We start from the raw sequence: 14,134 nt of genomic DNA on the forward strand, positions 1-14,134 counted from the left end.
AGTTGATTTGGGGAATGATCAACCATTTCGAATGCTGATTATGAAACAAGTAAGATGAGGACTGGGACTTGACCATGGGATTTGGTAGTGTCGCTGTTACTAGTGACTTTTACAAGGGGGCAAGAGGGGTGGTGTAGTCATATTTAATTCAAAGTGCATTTAAAAACATAAATATTTAACCTGATGATATCAGACACAAGAAATGAGAAAGATTTTGTTCTAGTGAAGCACACCTTCCTTGAGGTTTCTAAGCTTGTAGCAAATATTAAAAAGAAAAACCTGTAAGGAATTCTATAAGGGCAAGCCTATCCAGACTTTCACTTGAGCAGCATGCGGCGCTGGTGTTGGGAGGTTTCTTGCCAGAGGACCAAGCTGCGACCCTGGTGTGCTTATCTGAACGCCACGGTTGTAGGCAATGGGATTCGCTCTTTACCCGTGTTTAAATGCTAACCTTTGGCCTCTTTAGGTACCTTGAGAAAGAGAGTTATGAAATTTTCAGAAGAAAACAATAAATTCATGCCCTAGAGAAAACCAGTTTTCTTTGTAGGATCTTAGGAAAGTTTTTCCTGCCTCATTTCCTCCAATTTATTGTATCTATTTCAGAGGTCAAAAATGGAGATGTGATGTAAGAATTATATAAGAGAAAATATTAATTAAAAAATAAAAAATAATAAAACTAAGAAATATCTTGGTAAAAAATTGCTCATTGCTAGTGTGAAAAAAAAAAGTGGTGTGTTACCTAAACTCAGGAATTTTTTCTTCTAGAAAAGATCCCATTGTATGTGCATGTCTATTCCACCAGGTTCCTATGTCATGCAGTTTTGGGAGTTGGGAAACCAATATGCCTATGATGATACACTTGCTACTGTTTTGCCATGAATAATAAAGTCCCTCGTCTCTGGCAAAAAAAAAAAAAAAAAAAAAAAACAACAACAAAAAACAGGGGCCTTCCCGGTGGTGCAGTGGTTGAGCACTGGGTTGCGAAGCTGCCCGCAGCCTCTGCAGCGCCAGCTGGATCCCCGGCCACCGGAGGAGGGTCCCACATGGCGCGCAGACCTCTCCTGCCGCCTGCTGCTCCCCTCAGCAGTGTACTTCGGTCCTTCTGCCTGCTCTGCTCCCCACTCTGGCTCTGGTGAATTCTCTCACCCTCCTGCACTTCTGACTGTACCCAGTGCTTGTATAAACAAATAAATAAATCTTAAAAAAAAAGATATTTAAAAACAAAACAAAAAAAAAAGTGGAGATGTTAGAAAAAGGGGCCAAGTATTCTTATTTTTTATTTTCATGCATCAGTATATGGTCTTAAGGTGATTTTAATGTTCATTTAGGGTTTTTTTGTATTATTTCTTTTTATTAAAGCATTCTAACTATAGTTGTACTCTGTGAACAATAGTGTGTAAGGATGAGGACAAAGAAACGTCTGTCCTTAAGGGGACCGGTGCCCTGCAATCCACTTGGCAAGCCACCCAGCATGGCTGTATTGTGTTCTTGCTGGATTCTCTATACAGCTTTTTACTCTGTGGACATTTGGTGGTTCCCAAAGCATCAGTAGGCAGACCCCAGTGTAGGAGCCTACATAGAGGGCCAAGAGAGAAGAGTTAGTTCCTTACTCTTGTTTTACTCGTTTTTGTAACTAAACAGCTGTGTAATCTCAGCAAGTCATTTATCCCCTATGGGTCTTCACTGCCTCAGTTGTATAACAGGAGTAAACTTTGCTGTCTGGGATTGTTGTAATGACTAGATACGTTTATGTATGTGAAGCTACTTGAGGATGTAATTAGCAGAAGGAGGAAATTATCAAACGCAGGAATGAGTTACCACAGGAGGTTATAGAATCTTATTTTGAGATCACTAAAACAGAAAGATTCTTCCATTGCTGGATAGGCAGTAAGCACATTCCTGATGAAGGTAAGAACTGTATATGACCTCTGATCTTTCCAGATGGTAAAAAAGAATCCATTCTCTCTTGGCAAGCTGGCATTTATCACAGAAACAGAGGAGGCCACCACTGGCGGTTAGTCTTGCTCTTGTGAAATTTCAGAGGGGTATTCTTGAAACTCAGTACTGAATACAGGTAAGGATCAGAAAGGATAAAAGGTATGCAAAGATATTTGTATCAAGCTCCCAAATGATTCACATAGGAATGTCTAAACATCTGGGCTGGTTCAGGTGAAGGCATGCTAGACACACTTTTATTATCACTTTTATTATCTTGTCTCAGTGGCCTTGCCAATTACTTTCCAAGTAAATGTTTCTTAGGAATAACTATTTAAAGCTTTGAAACGTTCATCGCCATATTCCCAAGTAGAGGGCCTGCTCCACACAACTGGCAGAGTATTTCAGAAAAAGGCAATGAGCAGCCTGAAGTACAGAGAAGTCTGCCAGAACTCAGATGCAGAGTGAGCAAACGCTTCAGATGTGAGGAGTTAAGCTAGGACGATCCACCAGTCCCCAAGGATTCTCTAACCAGATTGGCCTTAGGTCTCCTGAAAGGATTATGCATGAACTAGAGCCACAAGACAGTAGTGCTCCCTCACATCTATTCAAGTTGAAAACCACGTTTCCAACTATGAAATGAATTGTATCTCTGGTACTTCTAGTTTCTGTTATGCCTGTAGTTGTCTCCCCTCCTACCTTTCAGGGGTCTCTAGTCAGTTCTTAAGATGTATCACATACTGTTTTTTAGGGCCCAGAATTTCTCCACAATAATTATATTAGCTAGTATTTATTAAGCCCTTACTATATACCAGGCACCATTCTAGACTTGCTGCATATATTAACTCATGAAATTCTCACAACTGTGATTATCTATATATTTTACAGCTCAGGAAACAGAGACAAAAAGTAGTTAGCAACTTTCCAGTTAAGTGGGAAAGTTGAATTTAAATACATGTCTGTTTGACACGAGATCCTGCCCTTACAACCACCATCATCTTTTTAATGACTCTTCCAAAGAAAATATACAAACAAAAACAATTTTTTTCCACTTCAGACATATGAGGGAAAACTTGGGAATAGAGTGCTTTCTCATGTTACCTCCAAGTTATTTTTATTTCCTATATTTTTGAACCTGTCCTCAGCACTGGCAACATTTAAAATCAAGAGTATTTCTAGAATTATTATAGTTATTTCCAGGCTTTTCGAGGGCCTGTGGGCGTCTCACAACAACCAAGATGCTGGCTTTCCTCATGTTTGAATACTGTTTTGAGGAAACGATTTGTCTGTCTAAGAAAATAACCAAGAGATATAGCTTCAAACATGGTTGTTTTTCTCCCATGACTAAATTTTTTGTTTCCTGACAGGAAGTAAGAATCTGTGATTTTCTCTGTAGCGGTGAACAAATTTGGAGGAAGAGGAAAGGAAATCAGTAAAATTCGTTTATTTATTTATTTTTTAAGATTTATTTATTTATTCAAGCACTGGGGTACAGGCTAGAGGCACGGGAGGGGGTAGAGAATCCACCAGAGACAGAGCAGGGAGCAGAACAGGCAGAGGGACCGAAATACACTGCTGAGGGGAGCAGCGGGCAAGACAGGAGAGGTCTGTTGTGCTGTGCGGACATCTCCCTGGCTGGCCTGGAATTGAACCGGCGCCGCGGAGGCTGCGGACAGCTTCACAGCGCTGCACTCAACCTGCTGCGCCACCGGGGAGGCCCTAAAATTCGGTTAAAATTGACCATACCCCCCCCTTATTCCACTTTATGTTTTGAATATTTCATGTATTTTCAAGAAAGAGCCATGTTTAGCTCCACAGCTGCACAAGTCTTTTCCTTCTTTCTTGATAAATTAAAGATGGTTCATGGGAATTTTAAATGTCAGACCCTATAACAGGGAAATGCCTTAGTGCACAGACTTTTCTTTTTAAGGCAAAGGTTGTAGCTTTTAAAATAAAAAAAAAAGGTTTAAATAGTAAATCAAGTTGTTTTATCCATTTTAGCCACCCAGGCAGCTCAGCTCCTATGTTAAAATGATAAAATTTTCCCTTTGGGGACAAGGACATCTTGGTGTTTTTCTTTCTTTTTTTTTTTTAAATAATAAATTTTATTTTTATATTCCCCATACAATTGCAGCACCCCCATTCTGGCCCCAATCCCTCCCCTCCCGCCCCCGCCCCCCTAAAAGTGTCTCTGGTTCATAGTTTTTTGTTGATTTTGATTTTCACTTTCTTATAGTTATTCTTTTTCCTGGTCCCTTATTTAAGTTTTCTAGATTCCTGCTATGAGTGAGACCATCCGGTATTTTTCTTTTTCTTTTTGGCTTATTTCGCTGAGCATGATCCCTTCCAGCGCCATCCATGTTAATGATAAAGGACTGATCACAAAAATCTGCAAAGAGCTGATGAGACTCAACAACATCTTGGTGTTTTTCTTAGGTGTGGGGATGGCAATGAGAAGTAATAACTGGGATTTTTTTTTTAAAGAAATCTTTATTGAATGCATGTATCCGAATGGTACTGTTGCACTGGAGAAGGGAGCACTAAAAATTAGTTTGTAAATAAGAAATTGGCCTCTGTACTCTCCAAAGGCACAATTTTAATCCATCCCATGTAACAGCCTCAGTTCCCGTTGGCTGTGAACTACTTTACCTTGCCTGAAACAGAGACGTTTATTGACTAAACAGACCCAGAGGATTTGCTCCTTTTCCATCCCACTGTTAGTAACTGATTGCTAGTTGGTCAGTTATGAACATCACAGAGGAGCAGCGTAGGACTATTAGCTGCAAGGAAAGTGGTGGTTTTGATCAGTTGTGAGGACAAAAATGTCGTAAGAGTGAGATTAATACAAACTTACGGGGTTACAGATTCTAGTTGTCAGATGGCTAGCATGGTTTCTGCCCTAGCTATCTTTCTGAGCTACTTGTAAGATGTGGGTTATCTCATCTGACCTCAATTTACAACTCCAGCCAGCTATGAGAATCGTGCTTTACTTAGCATTTCCATGAAGCGCCATAGGGACCCCTGTCTGACTCTTCAGCATTCATTCCATTTTCACTGGCTGTGATGACAGGCTGCTTTCTGAGCCCCGGCAAGACTCTCATCACTCATTTGCTAGCCTTACTGGTTTTATAGGAAGAAGACCCCAAAAGAAAAATAAAACCATTTTTTTGAGAGAGAGCGTACATATGGTGAAGCGCACACTTTTTAAAGATACAGATGAATGATTTTTTAGAACATGACATTAAGACACAGGAAATTCATCTCTGATACCCAAGAAGGCTTCCTCATATCCCTTCCCAGTCATAAGCGCCACCTAGAGGATAATCAGTGTGTTCACTTCTGATCTAACGGATTTGTTTGCCTGTTCTTAAATTTCCTATAAAGGGATATGTACTTTTATGTATCTCATTTCTTTCAACATTCTTGCTAATGAATTTTTTGTGGAGATTCGTACTCTTTTATTTTGGTTATATAATTAGGAGTAGAATTGCAGGGTCGTGCGATTGTCGTACGTTTTGTTTTAGAGGATATTGTCAAATAGTTTTCCAAGATAGTTTTACTAGTTAACACTTTTACTACTAGTAAGTTTCAGTGGTTCCGTGTCCTTCTTAATGCTTGATAGTGTCCGTTTTTCCTATTTTAGCTATTTTGGTGGAGTTTTGTGTCTCTCATTGTAGTTTTTTTTAAGATTTATTTAATTATTTATTTATACAAGCACTGGGTACAGTCAGAAGCGCGGGAGGGTGAGAGAATCCACCAGAGCCAGAGCGGGGAGCAGAGCAGGCAGAAGGACCGAAGGACACTGCTGAGGGGAGCAGCGGGCGGCAGGAGAGGTCTGCGCGCCAAGTGGGACCCTCGCCAGCGGCCGGGGATCGAACCGGCGCTGCAGAGGCTTACGGGTACCTTTGCAGCCCAGCGCTCAACCGCTGTGCCACCGGGGAGGCCCTCTCATTGTAGTTTTAATTTGCGTTGTCCTGAAGAGTGACAGTGGTGAGCACCTGTTTATATGCTTGTAGGCCATTTGGTTTTCTTTTCTGAGAAATGCCCTTCAATTTTTTTTTCTGTTTTTAAAAATTGGGTTGTTTGTTTTTTTCTTATCAATTTGAAACAGTTTAAAAATATATGTTTATAGGGCTTCCCCTGGTGGCGCAGGCGGTTGAGCGCAGCGCTGTGAAGCTGCCCGCAGCCTCTGTGACGCTGGTTGGATCCTGGCGGGCCTAGGAGCAACGCACATGGCGTGGCAGACCTCTCCTCTCTCGCCTATGCTCCCCTCAGCAGTGTATTTCAGTCAGTCTGCCTGTTCTGCTCCCCGCTCTGTCTCTGGTGAATCCTCTCACCCCCCACACCTCTGGCTTGTACCCCAGCTCTTGTATAAATAATCTTAAAAAAATACGTATATGCTGGAATACAAATACTTTATATATATATGTATTATGAATATTTTCTCCCAGTCAGTGGTTGATCTTTTCACCCTCTTAAAATAACCTCTGATATATGGAAGTTCTAATTTTTTTTTAAGATTTATTTTTATTTATTTATTTATACAAGAACTGGGGTACAGGCCAGATGCGCGAGAGGGTGAAAGGATTCACCAGAGCCAGAGCGGGGAACAGAACCGGCAGATGGACCGAAGACACTGCTGAGGGGAGCAGTGAGCAAGGCAGGAGAGGTCTGCGCGCCATGTGGGAATCTCCTTGGCTGGCGGGGAATGAACCAGCGCCGCAGAGGCTGCGGACAGCTTCACAGCGCTGCGCTCAACCCGCTGCGCCACCAGGGAGGTCCACCACTTTGTTTTTTAAATTTTATAGATTTTTAATATAATTTTAATTTTTGTACAAAGTATGCATTTTCTTCTCGGTTATAGTCCCCGTGAAAGTCCCACCACCCATTCACCCGTGAACGATCACTGTGGTCCCTCGTGCTCTTCCCACCCTGTAAAACCTCTTTGTCTTAAGCGCCCTTTGAGGATGGTTTTGGATTTCCTAACTCATCAGCCTCCCCACCTCTTCCAACTTCAAAACCTAGGTGGCTATTGGAGGAAGAACCCGGTAGCGCGCCTGGCAGCCCCTCCCTCTGGCGAGTGGCTCTCCGAAGTACCGCGAGACTGTGACTAAAGCCCTTTGTGTGGAGCCAGCCTAGAACTCGGCCAACTGCAGGTGAGAGAACTAGCCTAGCCCTTTGGGCTGGGCTTCAGATTTGCACTCCATTCTGCTCTCAGTAGAAGATAAGGAAACAGGATGAAACCAGAACAAATCCTAGAAATCTGAAGGCAAATCAACACACTTAGAGGGGGTGGGGATGGGATGAGAACAAAGGACGCTTATGGGGTGCTTTGGTGTTGGGGCAGTGTGGTGCTCTGCACCTCAGGATGTGTGTACCTGTAGATCCCTAAATCATGTACAGTGCGTTAAACAAAGGTTACTTCGATAAAACTTTTAAAAAATAAAAAAGGGAAGCGGATGTCTACTTTTCCTTAGTAAAGTCCCCCCGCTCCGCCCTGGGGCCGAACCCTGGCTTCCATTTGGGTGACTTCAGAGTTAGTGAATGTCCAGTGAAGAAAAGAGCCACCTCACTTAGGAAAGGGCCCTTTGTTCTCAGAAATTTTAATTCGTCTTGTCCTTGTTTCCACAGCTCACGGATATATTTCAACCTATCTCTTGCGACCGGGGCATTTACTTCCAGTTTGAAAGCATAAGTCTGGAAAAGGTTTAGGAGGCAAAATCTTGACTCATCCTCGACTCTATCACAGGTGAGTAGTTCATGAGTCTTAGGGCCAGTTAGGTTGAAGGGGAGATAAAATGAACACAACTCGCACAGCCAACAATAGGGATCTCTCTGCCATAGACGTCACAATCAACTTGGAATTTCAGCTAATGAGATGATCAGTTTCAGTTCTATTCCTCCTGAGAATGAGATGTCAGCTCTGGCCCAAGTAAGGTAATTTTTCTCGTGTACACATCTGAATTTGTGCTCTCTGGCATAATAGTTTAGGAGTTGGAGCTGGTTGTACACCTCTACTTACCATATAACCATGCACAAGCTACTTAATTTCTCTGAGCCTTACAGGGTTATTGTGAGGATCAAATATACTAATATAAGAAAAGTGCGTTTCATAGTGCTTGACTTATAGTAGGTCTTCCACAAATGTGAACATTTATGAGAAAACTTGTTTATGGACATCTCATCTCATCTGATATATATTTCTTGACACTAGAGATTAAGTTTGGTTACATTGGGGGGAGTAAAATTTATGTATAGCAAAGTATACAAATCTCTGGTGTCATTTAATGACTTTTCACAAATGCATACTCCTTTGCAGTGCCAAACTGTCTGAAATATGATCATTACCATGACCCTAGAAAGTTCTCATATTCCTTTTCCCAATCAGTTCCCACTCCTCTAGATGCAATTGTTATTTAAATTTTTTCCACTATAGATTATTTTGCATTTTCTAGAATTGCTTATGAATGGAGTTATATAGTATATATTCTTTTGGATTTGACTTCTTTCACTGATTGTAATGTTTTTTATATCTACCCATGCTGACCTTATAAGAAGTGGCTTTCCTTTTATTGCTATTTAATATCACACTGTATGACTACACCAGTTTATCTATTTTTTGATTGACACCTGTACTTTTCCCACTTTCTGTGGCTATTGTGCATAAATCTGCTTATAATCATTCTCGTTTTCGATACTTCTATTTCCAAAGTGTGTCAGTTACATAATCTTTTTTAATAGCCATTGTAAATTATTTTTGTTAACTTTCATTTCTCTTGGATAAAAAATTTTAGAGTGGAATTGCTGAGACATACATAGGTGTATACTTAGTTATGCTTAGTTTTATGAGAGCTTGCCAAACATTTTCAAAGAAAGCATACCATTTTACATTCCCTCCAGCAATAGGTGAGAATTCTGATTGCTCTACATATTTGTCAACATTTGGTGTTGTCAGTCTAACTTTTAGCTAGTTTAGTGAGTATGTTGTAATGTTAATTTGCTTTCTGTGATGAATACTGATGTTGAATATGTTTTCATATTCAATGAGACTTTCAAATTGAATATTCTTATTAGCTATTCATTTTTCTTCATTGGTAAAATGTCTGTTGAATACTTTTATCCATTTTTACATTGGGTTGTCTTTTTATTATTTTAAAAAAAGATTTATTTATTTTTGCATACAAGAGCTGGGGTACAGGCCAGAGAAGTGGGGGGTGAGAGAATTCACCAGAGACAGAGTGGAGAACAGAACAGGCTGATTGACTGAAATACACTGCTGAGGGGAGCAGCGGGCGAGACAGGAGAGGTCTGCCTTGCCATGTGGGTTTCTCCCTGGCCAGCCAGGCGTCGAACTCGTGCTGCAGAAGCAGTGGTTTGCTTCACAGTGTAGTGCTTAACCCTTTGTGCCACCAGGGAGGTCCTGTCTTTTTATTATTGATGACTGAACTTACATATTCTGGTTACAAGTTCTTTGTCAAATATGTATTTGTGACTATTTTTTCAAGTCTGGCTTGCTTGTTTATTTTATTAACTGTGTGTTTTGATGAGTTGGTTTACCTTTCTATACCCCTGTCATCTCATGCATGATTGAAAATTGATAATATTTACTGAAGGAAAAAGTTAAAAGTTGCTCCTTCCTTCCTCCTTCCCTCCTTTCTTTATTCAGTCACACTAACTGATTACCTATCGTGTGGCACCCTCTCTTTTGTGACTTGGGCATACAGCAGAAAACAACATAGACAGATTTCCTAACCTGTGACCAAGTGATCGAAAAAAGAAATCAAGGATCGCGTAAGTAATAACTTGTCTTTATAAGATAGTGAAATATGAATCATTTTAGTCTATATTATGTATGTGGGGGTAAGGTGGGAGACAGAAAACAAATAAGAAAATAATGAGGTAATTATAGGTATACCATAATGCAAAAATGCACTGTATACATAATGAGAAAGGAATGCTTTCAGGACTTTTTCAGGTTGGAGGATCAGAAATCTGAGGAGATGATATTTAATCTGAGACCAGAATGATAAGAAGCCATTTTTTGTTCTGGGGGAAAAGGAATGCAGGCAAATGGATTAGCTAATAATAAGGCCCTTAAATTGATTTGGGGTTAGGTATAAATGATATAAAATACTCCTTTAAGCAAACTAAGGTGTTAGGGGTTGGGTGCTTTGGAAATGACCATAACTGGAATAAGCTAGTGCTAGATCCTTACTCTTTCTTATTACTCTTTCTACAGTACTTAGCAGTTTCTTAATAACCTTTCTGCCCTCCCTGCACTTCCCAGCTCCTAGGTTCCAAGATGATTTGTAGATTCGCTGACACAGTGGTCAAAAGGGTTAAGGCTAGGTCAGCAATTTTTCTCCTCATAGGTGACCAAGTGATCAAAAAAAGAAATCAAGGGTTGCATAAGTATTAACTTGTCTTTATAAGAGCAAAATATGAAATGCTCTTCCTCTCTGCTTTTTATGTTCAGATTGTATAATATAAAACTATGAATATACTATTACTTTGGTAAACGTGTATTGTTCATTTCTAAATTTTTAGATTTAGAGAGAGATGGTAAAAAAGATATCAGGAATGGAGACATATAGAAAAAAACAGAATGAAATTCATATCAACCAAGAGGAGGAGTAAAAGTATCCTAGAGGGAGACAGAGAAGCTGAGGGGGAAAATAGGTGAAAGGGAAGCCAGAGTTAAATAGGTTTTTTTTTTTGTGAGTGTGCTCCTGTCAACATTTGTGTGCCTTTGGATTGTGGCCATCACAGTAGGTTATTGCTTTCTTTGAAAAATGTGATGGTGCTCTCTAGTAATATGCAACACACAACCTTTCTTCTCTCTTTCCACTGTGATGAGATGATTTATGCTCTACATTAATGCCAAATTCCTGTCATGATTTATTTTCTTTATTTCCTTCCACCAGACTGTTTTTTCTCTAATCAAAAAGCAGTTCTCCTTTGAGTTAATAAAGTATTATGCCTCTAGTACCTATTTTCCCTTATTTCAGCTGAACCATTGCCTTCAACCAAAATCATGCCTTCAGGTCATCATGATTGTGACTTATCAGGGCAAACTCCATGTCTATTGTCAGGATTTTGAATGCCAAAAATGTGTGGTCTGACAAGACTTATGCTAAGCAGAGATGGTATATAACTGAGTGGGTCAACCCAGGCCCTGTGGAGACCAGCAAGCTCCATGTGAAATCACAGACCATTTGGCTAATGATTTTTTCTGTACTCCAATAAAGGCCTAAGGAGTACGATTAGCTATGGCTTGCTGGGCTCCACTGTGGTCAGAACTGCTGGGAACATGGCAATAATCAATTTGGCAGCATCCTAAAGGAGTGAGATGGATGGCTGATTCCTAATACTTCCTGCTAAGAAAAGCTTGACTGAGGCTGGAGAGAGGAAATCAGTCAAATTTGCAGGACTGGTAGCCAAATGTATCTATCTATCTGTCTGTCTGTCTATCTATCTATCTATCTATATTTATCAGTCATGTACTAGAGATACATACTTTAATAGATGGAAAATTACTGACTAGACTATTGCAGGCAAATCAATGTGGGGAAATGAGATAAAAGAAATCGGGAGAGAAGAGCACAAGGGACTATGGTGAAAGTTCACAGGTGAACTGGTGGTAGGAATTTTACAAAATACACAATGCTGTAAAAGATATAAATAAAAAATATAAATTATGAGAAAATTTAAAAAAAAGAAATCAATGAAAGGAATTTAGCAATTCATATAAGACATGTACTAGCTCACCAGGACAGAAAGAATAATCTATGTAGAATAAAAGAGAAGACAGTCTGACCCCCAAAACTAATATAGACTCTGCACTTTTGGGGACTCCAATTCCCAACTCATCTCCCTTGTTAGTTCAGTTTAAGGTTGTAGAATTGCCATGTGAAACCTTGAGGCATATATGACTATGAATGTCCTAGGTGAACAGAGGAGAAAGGCTGAAAAATACAACTATAAAACAAATGAATAACCAATATGAGATATATCAAATTACTAAAAACTTGCAATCTCAGTAAACTCATTTTTAAGGGGGTGGTGGGTGGTAAAGCAGACAAATATGACAGATTATATTGGCGAATACCTAGATTTTTTAATAAGAATATTGCCTTATGGAAGTATAAGTTTACTCAGTAAGAAGGTTTGCAGAGTATACCAGACATGCAGGTGAGCGTAATTATGACCCTTGCTTTAGATAAAGTTGGAGGAACTGGATTCCAAATATGGAATATTGGGAGCCATAGAAAATGATCACGAAACCAATTTTATCACAGAAGTTGTTCAACATTTGAAAAAAGAAGATGTGGGTCTTTCATTTACCCTAAATTCCCCAGGATGCAGGCACAATTGAAAACATGAATGAATGGATTATTAAGAACACAGAAATAATTTTGAAACATCAAATATAAATGGTGCCAAGGCAGAAAGCTAAGAAAGATAATTGAAAGAGACTGAGTGAATGAATCTTCAGTAGACATGTTCAAAAAAGATGGACAAACTACCTATGCTCACTGTGTTCTTAAATTGTCTTAAATGTTCTTAAATTTCCTATGTTCTTAAAATGTCTAAGAAGAAAGACCATGAGAATTGTAAAGGAAAATGAGTATGAGTAAAATATCCTCATAAGATCATCAAAAAAGAAGAATGGTAGCTGGGGCTATCCTTTCAACCGGTAGGATGGATAAAGACTGAAGGATACTAATCTTTATATTTCTCTTTTCTATTATTAGATCTGCTTTGCTGTTTTCTCTTGGCTGTGACAATCTGATGGTCATTATAACAGTTCACTACAAGTACAAACAAGATTTTCATATATAAACGTTGTGGGAGGTTCAGCAATATCAAAAAGTGTTGTTGGATCATTGGTATCACTCTGTACTTGACCACCATCATAAGCATATCAATAGCCCAATTTCTCGACCAAGCCAACCACAGAACTATTACCAACTTCACAAGCTCCGTTGTCATCAAGAACCCATTTGCGGCAACTTTTATCTACTGAGAAGAGCAACGAGGGATGGAGTCTGTGTCAATCCCTGTAATAGTTGGTGGACTTGTTGATTGTATATCTCAGTTAATAAGAATAGCTGAAGAGCTTTTACCATTGATTTCGCAAGAACGAGTTTCTTATGTAGAGCAGAATGATAGAGCAGAACAGATAGAAGCAAGTCCTCCCGAGGAAGCATTACCAGATCTTGCTGATTTCTTAGACTTAGAATCAATACTTACACCAAGAGCAGATGAAGATCTAATCTTTGATATAGATGAAGCCATGTTAGACATAGAAGAATTATATGAAGATGTACTCTCTGGTATGAACAATGAGTTAAGAAGTGGATAAGACCTAGTTTGCCCTCACCAGCATGTGAGAATTGATCAGTTCTCTGTTTTACACATATTCTGATTTTTCTGCATATTAGACATGAGTTTTCTCCTAGTTCTGCCCATTTTCATTACTAACACTACATAGAAGTAGTAGTATTTGCTATACTTCCAGTAGAGCTTATTCTCTTCTTTTGATTTCATTTAAAAGCTCTGACTTAGTCACGTGGTTCTTCCTTTGCCTATACTTTTCCTGCTATGATTCCTGTGCAAACAATTACAAAGAAAAATTCTACACCTAACTGAGGAATAAAGACCTGTTGAACTCTATGATATCTTGGGACCCAATTTCACTGTTCTACAATGAGTAGAAACTAAAAGAGGAGTATTCTCCAAGATGTATTTTAGGTATTTCCCCAATTTTCATAGATTCATGTTATCCCACTTCTTTTTTCAAAAAAGACTTACATTAGTAACTGTTTTTGCTAGCCAAAAGAAATCTGAAATATATTTTTGCTTTTATGATAAAAGGCAAAAAGCAAAAGTAGCATTTAGTATTGGTTTTGCAGCAGCTATTCTAAAAGCAATGCATACCCTAGCAGCAAGGGTGGGGGCACCAAACTTCTTCCCTGGGAACTATGTTATATAGGCTGTATATATTTCTTTTTTAAAAAATCTTATATTTCTTTTATTTATATATTTCTTTTTTATATTTCTTTTTAAAAAATCTGAGGTAATATTAATTTGCCACACAGTATAAGTTTTAAGTGTACAGTTCTTACCACAGCAATACCATGCTCAACACCAGATGTCTAGTCACCATCCACCAAAAACCAGTTGACTCCTTCTGCCC

The 14,134-nt window shown here is 39.2% G+C and overlaps 2 protein-coding genes across 2 annotated transcripts in view; one reads left to right on the forward strand and one right to left on the reverse strand.

Annotated features, from left to right (window-relative positions):
* TRPC5 (transient receptor potential cation channel subfamily C member 5) overlaps positions 1-14,134 on the reverse strand; it is a gene marked incomplete at its 3' end in the record, with an annotated part of 124,951 nt that overhangs the window by 71,758 nt on the left and 39,059 nt on the right. The gene's annotated exons all lie outside the window — the stretch shown is intronic.
* TRPC5OS (TRPC5 opposite strand) lies at positions 12,977-13,300 on the forward strand (the record flags this gene model as incomplete). Its single annotated transcript, XM_084258784.1, has 1 exon — positions 12,977-13,300. One exon carries the CDS (start codon positions 12,977-12,979, stop codon positions 13,298-13,300), a length of 324 nt encoding a protein of 107 aa, XP_084114910.1.

This window comes from Talpa europaea (assembly GCF_964194135.1).
Source record: "Talpa europaea genome assembly, chromosome: X".
In the NCBI taxonomy this organism is placed as follows: Eukaryota; Metazoa; Chordata; class Mammalia; order Eulipotyphla; family Talpidae; genus Talpa; species Talpa europaea.